This window comes from Diceros bicornis, chromosome 2, assembly GCF_020826845.1.
Source record: "Diceros bicornis minor isolate mBicDic1 chromosome 2, mDicBic1.mat.cur, whole genome shotgun sequence".
Lineage (NCBI taxonomy): Eukaryota > Metazoa > Chordata > Mammalia > Perissodactyla > Rhinocerotidae > Diceros > Diceros bicornis.
This window is the reverse complement of record NC_080741.1, coordinates 48,097,973-48,108,308: the sequence shown is the minus strand read 5'-3', so window position 1 is coordinate 48,108,308 and position 10,336 is coordinate 48,097,973. Positions and strand designations below refer to the sequence as shown.

General features: G+C 52.2%; 1 protein-coding gene across 1 annotated transcript in view; it reads right to left on the bottom strand.

Moving 5' to 3' along the window:
* Window positions 1-208: 208 nt before the first annotated feature.
* The window catches only part of FAM240A (family with sequence similarity 240 member A), a 31,933-nt gene continuing 21,805 nt past the window's right edge, over window positions 209-10,336 (bottom strand). The window contains exons 4-5 of the mRNA XM_058567513.1: window positions 1,202-1,298; window positions 209-291 (exon numbers count right to left, since the gene is read on the bottom strand). Coding sequence (XP_058423496.1) covers window positions 209-291; window positions 1,202-1,298 — 180 coding nt within the window. The remainder of the gene's footprint in view (window positions 292-1,201; window positions 1,299-10,336) is intronic.

The window sequence follows — 10,336 nt, the reverse complement described above, 5'->3', positions numbered from 1 at the left end:
GATGGAGATAGGTCACCTACAGGAACCCTAGCAGTGACCTCTCCCAGCTGCTGCAGAAGCCCCTTCAGCTGCAGCGAGAGCACAGTGGTGTCCACTGTAGAAGTCAGGTTGGCGACCAGGGGCTTCAGCACTTCGGTGATGTGGCCCACGTCACAAGCAGCCTGATGGGGCCAGCTCAGGCCCTCTCTGCCCTCCACCTTTCCAGTCCTCATCTCTTCTGGATTTCAGCAATGATGGTGAGGAAGTGGTAAAGTTCTTCATAATCGATCCGCAACACGACTTCATGGTCACCTAGGCAGAGAGGAGAGAGGCCAAGGGAGACATTGCTGTGAGGGGTCACACTGGCCCTGCCCTGGAGGGCCTGGATTTGGTGCCGAGAATGACAGAGGCCCGAGAGATTAAATGGCCTCTCAGTGAGCAGATGTGTCCGAGTCACACAGCCCGGCCAGCCACTTCCCTCTGACTGCAGCGCTGGCCCTGCATGCAGTCTCTCACGCAGCCTCTTGACCCCTGCTTCCCCTGTGCCCACTACATCCTTTCCACAGTCAGACCGATCTGCTGCCATCCCCTGTTCTCCAGCTCCTGCCCCTTGTTGTTCTGTCCCCCAGAAATGCCCTCCTCCAGTCCCGCTGGTCCCAGGCTGCTCCATCCTTGCAGGCCCAGCTCATCTGAAGCCCCATGTGTCCCAGGGAAGGAGCCTCGCCACTCCCCAGCCCTTCTCCAGGGCCCCTTCCCTGGCCCCATCATGTTACTGGTGTGTGATGGGTGGGTGCCTGCTCCCACTCCGTTCTACAGGCACACTGCTTGCTGCCTCTCCCTGGGCCTGCATCGGCAGCAGTGGGACCGGGTCGACTCAGGAAAAGTCAGACTGTGAAGGGCCCTGGACTCCAGGGTGAGTCTGCATTCAAGACTGGCCAGGGCAGCATGTGTGCAAACAGAAGCCCCTCAGATGTGACCAGGACGGGCAGGGACCCACAGGGAAATGGAAACAGAGCCCTGGCCAGACGGGCTGGGAGTGGTCAGGAAGTTGATGCCAAAGTTTCAGGAGAAAGGGAAGAAAAGACAGACGCCCTCTGACTGTCTCTCGGGCTCACGTTGACCTCGCCTGCGTGCCAGGGGCTCAGGCCTGGTCCTCCTGGTCTGGGGCCCCGTCCACACCTGGCAGCGATGATGTTAAGTCCGGCAGGGCATCTCCATGCACCAATCTGCTGCAGGGCATTGAGCTCCCACTGCAGGAAGTGCCACGTGGTGGCCGGGTTACAGCTGTTGACGCAGTTGTGGTTGATGGAGATGGTGTCCTGAAGGGAACAGGGGCACAGAGTGGACCCATGAAGTCGCCTCCCTCGTTGGTCAATGAGCCTCACCAGGGGCCTCCTGGATGCCAGCCCTGTTCCCCGTGTGGGGTATGGTCTGGAACACGGCAAACGAGGTCCCCGCCCTGTTCAGGAGAGAAGGGCTGGCTCTTTCCTCCCAAAAAGGCACCAGCAGACTACCTGGGCTTGCCAGGCAGGAAGAAGAGGAAGCTGGAGAGATTGAGTCCACAGCTAATCCAAAGTGGGATCTGGCAGATGTCTAGAGGGGCCGGAGTTGTGACCAAGCCTCTGTTCATTCAGATCACCCCCGAGGGTGCTGGGAACCAGTGCACGGCCCGGGCAACCGCTTGCCTGCTGCAGCCCAGAGAAGGCTGGAGTGGGTGGGAGTGCGAGGGGGCAGTCGGGGGCATGCTGGTGAGGCCCTTAGCAGTGCTGCGTAGATGAGGCAAATGTTCCCTGAGCAGGGACCTCAGCAAGGGCCACGGCCTCAGCTGTCAGCTCTCCCAGAGGGATGGCTGCCCACTCGGATCAGCGAGGGGTGGGGAGTGCACTCCCGTGGGCACTGGGGAAGGGGTAAGTTTAAGGTTAGGGTCAGTGTTAGGGATCAGGGTTAAGGTCAGAGTCAGGGACAGTGTGAGGTTAGGGTTGGGGGTTAGGATTAGAGTGAGGATGCGAGTTTAGAATGAGGTAGGTTGGAGTGAGGGTCAAGGTCAGGTTCGGGTCAGTTTAGGATCCTGTCCAGGTCAGGACTCTCCTGTTGGCTTTGTCAAGAGTGGTGCAGATGTGAGCTCTGATTTTCACTCTTGCTGTGGGCAAGAATTGGGGGTGGGAGCCAGGCTGCCAGGGCCTGTCTCTCCATGACGTTGGCCAGGTCCTTCCCCTGACTGGGTCCTGTTTGCTGTCTGTAAGACTTGTGCGGCACTGCTGCCCTGCTGTCCGGGGAGGGAGGAGGAGACCTGGAGCTGGGAAAAGCAGGTAGTGGTGCAGCTCGGGCTCATGCTGTGAAGGGGGCTCCCAGGCATTTGCGGGCCCTCCCTGTGTGCTCAGCTCCAACCAAAGCCCCAGGAATCACAAACTAGGGAAGGGGGAATGCTTTCTGCTCCTGGAGAAACAGAGGACTGAGCAGCTAGGTCAGGATGGGGACCTGACCCAGACAGTCTCACTGCAGAGCCCGAGCACGCATGGTTGATGGCACCCCAGCGCCACGGGGGTGGTGAGCCTGGAGCCCAGGCGTCTGGGCCACCTGTCCCTTCCTCCTTTGGGCCCCCTTCCCACACACAGAAGGTGCTTCAAGATGGGTAGGTCTCTCCCAAAGCAGTCTCCACATGTGCCCCGGTGGAGGCCTGCCCCCTCAGGTGCAGGAGTGGTTGGGAAGAGATCAGGGGAGCGGGAGGTGGTCCCATCAGCAGGTGAGGTGGGGATGACAGATCCAGCAATCAGTTAAATTTAGGGCGGTAGCCGTGGTCTGGAAGAAACACGTAAGAGAGGTGTGGTTTTGGTTTTGGTGTTTTTGGCAGTAGAGGGAGACCACAGGGCACCAGCCATAATAAGATGAAGCCGAGGGAGATCATATCAGTATCTAGAAAATTAATCTTGTTTTGTCCTTTTGGCAGAGGCCATTCTGCCTCCTTAGTCGATAGTCCTCAGTTGAAAGTCTCCCTAGGTAATGAGTGTCCAGGAGTTAGATTGAGAGCAGTGGTCACAGTCTGGGACAAGGGTACCAAAGCATTCTGAGATGACAGGCTGAGCCAGGTGTCCTGCAGGTGAGAGCTGGAAGGCGCTAATGATCCCACTCCACATCTCTGACCTCCCAGAGTCCAGGGTGTTCCTTCCCTACTAGCGGAGCTGCTCTCCTTTTATGGCCGCCTAGTCAGTATGACCTGTCACTGCAGCACAGGGACTTTACCCTTTTAAGAATCTCACTGTTTCTACCCCACAGCATCTGGCTGGGTTCATCCCTAGGTGATTACTATGCACCATCCTAGAACATCGCCCACCCCATGACGTGCAGGCCATGCCAGCAGGACCACCTGAGGGGTTGTCACCTCGTGCTCATGACCGTTATCACCAACGGCCATAACTGCCCTGATCCAGCAGGTGTAGGCAAGGAGTAAGAGGAGCCGTGGGATGGACTTTCCCAGCCCGGCTCTACTCTGCCACCCATGGGTCCCAGAAGATAGGCGCACGAGGGAAGAAGGGGAGAGAGAGGGCTCATTGTGTGGCTGGGGGCTCTTGCAGCCAGTGTGGGCCTTTTCTCATTCCCCTTCCCCCCTCATAATTAAATGTTGTATTTAAACGGGTGGTACATTTCTGGAGAATTGCCACAATTAGGATCCACTTATTTTTTAGTTTTTTTGAAGAGTGCATTTCATCTTTTAATGGCACCTGTTGTCTGTGGGTGATAACGGGCCGTGAAATGTCCCGTGAATGCCCAGATAGCTGCCTGCTGCTGGTACTCTTGACTGTGAGGGCAGCATCGTTGGCTGGATGTGTTCAGGGAGTTCACATATGTATCGGTACGTTTAGGAGTTCCTGAATAGCAGGGCCTGCGTTTGCTCTGCGGATGGAAGTTGTGTCATACCGAGAAAAGGCATCTACTATAGTGGACACCCAGTGGTACCCCTGGGGGGGAAGGGGGTCTATAGTCTGTTTGCCAGGACTGGCAGGTCAGTGCACTGGATCATGCACCCTGGAGTTCCCTTCATCACTTGACGGTGGAGCTGGAGTCAGGCATGTTAACCAGGCTTCCTCGGCCTCGTGTGCTGGCATCACCAGGCTTTGATTGTAGCTTGATTGCCAGGCCCCATGTGGTGGTGCATCCAGGTGGCTATGGTCTTTACCTGGGTGATGCAGAATTGGTCAGCTTGTGGGTTCCACTGATGTTCATTGCTAAAGTATCCTTTTCCACGGACATCCATATGGGTCATGAACAGAGGGCATGAGTCCTGTCCAGTCTGATGCCACAATGTTTGTCCCTATAGGGATTGGGACTTGATCCTTCAGTTGATCCAATGTCAGGTGCCAGAGCACACCGACAGCCCATTGGCTGTGAGCTACAAGTGAGTGAAAACGTAACGAGATGCATCGTGGGGGCTGTTTTCCGGAACAAGCACCACAATCTGCATCTTTGTCCGGGGGGCAGAGTTTTTGCTTCATGCACGGTTTTAAACAGTTGTTTCCCATGGCTGCCCAACCACAGTGGGCCCTGTAACTTAGCTGGTCCATCTGTGAATTGGGCCCAGGTGTCCTCAGGGACCTTATGTACTGAAGCCCACAAGGAGCCAAAGGTGGTGGCCCAGACCCCATGGCTGGAATAGCCGTGCCTGGGGGGTGACTGGCCACCCTTTCATGCAGGTGAGAGCTTCCATCGATGGCTGGTTTACTCTTTTCTTGGATTTACCATTTTCATTGAATAATAGATGCGTGTTGGGCGGTGCCCACTTTACCCCATAATGGAGACACCAGGGAGAGGCAACACATGGGAAGCTGGTCTCTCATTGTCACCAGTGCCCAGTTACAAGCCAGGAATTGGCACTCAAATGGGGTGTGCTGAGCGCTGTTTGTCAGGCAGTTGCCATATTCAAAACACCAGGGGTCACCTTTGCTGAGTGTCAACATCCTTCGGCTCTTGGATGTTGACATACAACAGCCAGGCTCCAGTCTATGATTGTCAGTTAGCAACACCTGTAATTTAAAGGCTCTGTAGGACTAATTGGCCTGAGTGGAGGGCAGTCGATACAGCCTGTTGAGTGGTTTCTTTAAGCACTTCTGCATCTACCAGCACTTTAGTTGGTGTGTGGTGATCTCTTCCCCCAGCCACCTTTGTCTTCTGTGTTACTTTACTGCCACCACATGGCTGGCTGAGCTGGGGGAGCCTGGTAGGCTCCCAGTTGTGCACTTGTCCCACTGCCACTGTCCTAACCTTGGCCTTTCCCTGGCGGGAGCATCCCTTGCAGTCAGAAGCATTACTCATCCTTAGAACATGTATTTCCACAATGCCTTCAGTAGGATCAGCTACCTGGGTGTGGAGAATGTCCATTGAATGAAACAATACACATTAGTTTCCAGGACCACAGGAGGGCCAGAGTTGCCTGATTGAACTGAAACAGTCACTTGTAACCTGAAAAAGTCTTGACAGTGGTGAAGCAGCACTATTAGCCCCTAGAGGGGGGAGGTCAAAGATCTGCGGCAAATTGAGCTGGGCCAGAGCCCTGTGGAGTGTGAGCTTTCCCTTGTAAGACAAACTTTGATGGGAGTTACAAATCCAGCACGCAGTGCTGGCTTCTGCATCAGAAACAGATTTCTCCACCTTGTAAGGGACAGCGGTTCTTTTCCTGACTGCCAGAGCGATGGAGCCCTGGGAATCCGCCTACATCATCCAAGAAACTCCTTGGCAAGCAGACCCCTGGGTTTTATTGGGGTCTCCCAGCAGCCCCTGCTGGTGAAGGTGTGGTAACACCGGGTTGTTGAGACCGAGGCTGCCGACCTGCCAACACAAAGACTTCATCTAGAGAGTGAAGACTTGGTTCTTTGGAGGGTAGAGGCACTCACGCTGCATTCTGACCCAACCCCTGGTGGCTCATAGCGGGGAGGTTTATCCCATTGGCACTTGTTTACGTGTGGCTGTGCCCTGAACGGTGGAACCTCCCCTGACACCTCACGAGCATTTACAGGACAAGCATGTAACACACCAACACCAGTTCTGCATTTCTACAGCAGGACATTGAATTGGCCAGAAGGCTCCACTCACAAGATCACTTTAAGCTCTGTTTTTCATTGTAAATTTTGCCCAAATCCTGTGAGCTACGTTGAGTCATTTTTGTTTGCTTGTTTAAGGGACACGGACCAGGGAGTTAACATGCGCACTTCAGGGGCTACAGCAGCAGCTGGGGGAGCTCATGCTGTCTGCACATTGGAGCCCCGGGAGTGCAGGACTAGGGGAGCCTGGGCTCCAGGGGAAGAAACTGGAAAGCTGCAGCTTCCTTTCTCCTCTGGCTTTTCGTCCTGTGCCCCTCTCCGTGCCCAGAGACTGCTTGTGCTCAGGGGCATTTTTTTTCTGAAGGCAGCTGAGGGCAGAAGAGAGGGGGAAGTAGAGATGGGGCCTAGACGGAGGGGGCAGCTCTGACCCCAGGCCGACTCTGGGATTACGTAAATTACTAGTAACCGCCAGTTCCGGCTCAACATACTTGTAGCTACAGCTAGGGTGACATTCTGGTGGCTGGTTTCAGTCCCACCACTTGCTGCTCAGCCCCCAGACACCAGTGAATGTGCTGGACAGGGGTGTACCCTCCTTCCCCTCCTCCCACCCACCCTTGGGTGACAGCATGCCCTGCGGGATCCCGAGGAGCCTTTCCACATCCCTCAACTTGACTGTGTTGACGTCTTGTGTCTTTTCTCCAAAAAAAGCATTGTACTCTTGCTGACCCCATGTTGAGTGCCAGTCTGTCAAGCAGTGAAGCAGTTGCCGAGGAGCAGCGGGGCAGCCAACACTACTGTAGCTGCTGGGTGGACGTGCCACGCTCCTGGAGACCCAGCCAGTGGGAAACATTGAGCCCACATGGATTCAGACTGTTTATTATCTACACAGACAGCATAAGCAAGATCAGCGTGGCGCCAGCTCCCACACCCCTGCTGTAACACTGAAGCGGGGGGGGGCCAGACAACAGACAGCGTGAGCCGTGGGTCACTTAGCCGCTGAGGGTCTGCCTCCAAGTTACAGCCAAGCGATTTTATAGCCTGTAGCTGTACCCTAATGGGGCATGTGTGTGTGTGTGTGAGAGAGAAACTAGGAAGATGAGTGAGAGAGGCCATGTGGTGCCTCCTCCCCAGGCTTATCTCGCCTTACTCCAGGAGGAATTGCAGGGCATTTGCTAAGACTCAGGTCAGACTGCAGTCAGATCTTGCCTACGGGGCATATGTGGGGATGTGTGAGTACCGGGCAGAGCCATCGCCATGCTCCATTCACGGTTTCGAAAGCAGAGATCTAACATCCGTCCCCATTCCCCCTTCAAGCCTTGGTCCCTGATCTGGCCCGGAGAGTGCGCCTGGAGTCCTGAAAGATCTCTGACTCCTTCCTCCCCACCCTCACTGCTGTTCCAGCAGCATGCGTGTCAGTCCTGAGTCTAACATGGGCCTCAAGAGCATCTGCTTCTCTCCTCGGTTCATGGATCCCCCCTTATGCAGGCCATGGTTGCCTCTCAGCTGAACGCCTGCCCCACCTCCTCCCTGCTATTCCTAGTCTGCCCCGACTCCAGCCAGTTCTCTATGTGGAGAAAGAGACAGAGAGATGCCCAGTAGACCCCACTCATCGGGCCTCCATTTGTTTGAGTCTTCCAGCCCAGACACTGGGCATGTAAATGAGAACAATTTTGAGATAATTGCAGCCTTGGCCACCTTCTGACTGGAACTTTATGAGATACTTCCAAGCAAAAGGTGCCTGGCTGAGCCCAGTCAACCCCAGATTCACACCCAAACTAAATAACTGCTATTGTTTCAAGCCACTGTTTTGTGGTATCTTTTTTATTTTTTGGTTATTTTTATTTTATTTTATTTTATTTTTATTGAGGTCACATTGGTTATGACATTGTGTAATTTCAGGTGTACATCATTATATTTCAGTTTCTGTATAGACTGCATTGTGCTCACCACCAAAAGTCTAGTTTCCATCCATCACCATGCATGTGTGCCCCTTTACCCCTTTTGTCCTCCCTCCCCTTCCCCTCTGATAACTGCCAATCTGTTCTCCTTATCCATGTGTTTGTTTGCTCTTTTATCTTCCACATATGACACAAAAATTAACTGAAAATGGGTTAAAGACTTGACTGTAAAACTTAAAACCATAAACCTCCTAGAAGAAAACATAGGCAGTACGCTCTTTGACATCAATCCATCTTAGCAGAATCTTTTTGAATATTATGTCTCCTCAGGCAAGGGAAACAAAAGAAAAAATAAACAATTGTGGTGTCTTTTTAACACAGCAACAGATAAACAGAACAGTCCTTTCTCCATATCTCCTATTTATCAGTGAATTAAAAAATTTTTATATGCTTCCTTTTAAAAACTGAAATTTATTAAGATGGGAAATTTCATATCCCTATGTACATGGGAATCCATCATCAATGATGATACATGGAAGACGATCGTATAAAGAAAAACGAAACAGAACCATGCATTTACTTTTGACCTAGGTGCTGTTGTGTCTCAGGTTTGCCCTGGTGGGCACTGATTCCTGCTTGCGGTTTTCCACCACTTGCAGTTCATCAAGTCCCCTTACAAACCCCACCACCAGTACAAGTGGTGAGATGCACCCTTTCTCAGAGTTCTGGGTTCCTGCACCTTGGACCCATCTTCCAAGTTTCTAAGTTTTAGTATTTTTAGCCTCTTTCATTTCTTTCCCCGGCCCTGGGGAGAGGAAGCTGCTTTCTATACTTGTTTGAGAATTCTTTTTCTGCCTTTTCAGTTTATCAGTTGTCGGGTGTGTTAGGCAGAATAATTGTCCCCAAAGATGTCCATGACCTAATTCCTGGAATCTGTGAATATGTCACTTTATATGGCAAAAGTTTCTTTGTAGTTGTGATTAAATTAAGGACCTTGAGATGGGAGATTATTCTGGATTAGCTGAGTGGGCCCAATCTATTTGTTACCAAATTCACCTTACTCCAGTGGGACTCCAACCCACATTCGGAGGAGCTCTGAGGAGGGGCCCATGGGTGGACCTTGTACCCACAATCTGTCACATCCCCAGAGGGTTCTTTTCTGTTCAGGGTTGTGGATTTGAAATGAAACCGAAGCTGAGCATTCAATGGCACAAGCTTTTATTCAATGGCCAAAGAATGGAGAAGTGGGAACTATGTTCACAAACCAACTCCTCAGCTCTTGGGGCAAGTAAGCAGCTGTTATGAGAGGTCTAGGTAATGAAGGGGAGGTGGGCTGGGTAACATAATCGCATGAGTCCTTCAAAGTGGAAGAGGGAGACAGAAGAAGAGAATCAGGGAGATATGACTATGGAGGAATGGCCCCAGATGCAGTGTTGCTGGCTTTGAAGATGGGGGTGCAGAGAGCACTGGAATGTGAGAACCTCTAGAAGCTGGAAAAGGTGAAGAACTGGATTCTCCTCTAGAGCCTCCTGAAAGGACACAGACCTACTAGCACTTTGGCATCAGCCCAGTGAGAGCTGTGTTGGATTTATAACCTACGGAACTGAAAGATAATAAATCTGTGTTGTTTGAAGCCACTAACTTTGTGATAACTTGCTACAGCAGCAATAGAAAACACATACAGTGGGTAACACTTTCATATTCTTTTTGTCAATATAACTGTAGTTTCATCCTCGCTGGCCCTGGCTAGCACAGAGATGCCCTCCAACTCCCTCAAGTCTCGCATCTACCCCGTCACTCCAGATGGTGGACAGAGCGAGTGTAGGGCAGACCCCACCTCTCCTACCCCCATCTCTTGTGCTGGTTGGTTCTGACTCTCAGGAAATTCTTCCCTCTGATGTGGCCTCTGCAGCTCTCTGATCTTGTCCTGCCCGTCACTGGCTCGCGGACGGCACAGACCCTGCAGGATTCCTAGGCACCCTGGAAGCAAGATTCTGTTCCCTCCTTGCTTGTGACATCTTATATACTCCCCTGTCATCCTGTAGGACCTCCCCAAAGCTGGGCCTTTTGGCCCCAAACCCCTTCAGTCTTACCCTTTAGGCCCTTCTGGTCACGTAGCCCCACTCACTCCGGGCAGGTGACAAACCACACCCCCTCCAGTCCTCGATCTTAAAAAGGGATGATGTAGCTTCCTCCACACACCTTCACAAAAATAAACACCAGATGAATCGAACAGTTAAAAGATAAAAATAAAACCCTAAAAAACATTAGAACAAAAGACAGGAGAGTAAGTCCCCAAATTAGGATGTGAAAGACTATTTTATTTAAGGACAAACATCAACTCCTGTTGGTTCTGCCTAAAGATTTTTGGGCAAAATTAAAATAGTCCACCAAGTGGTAGATGTACCACCTATCAGTGTATAGGCT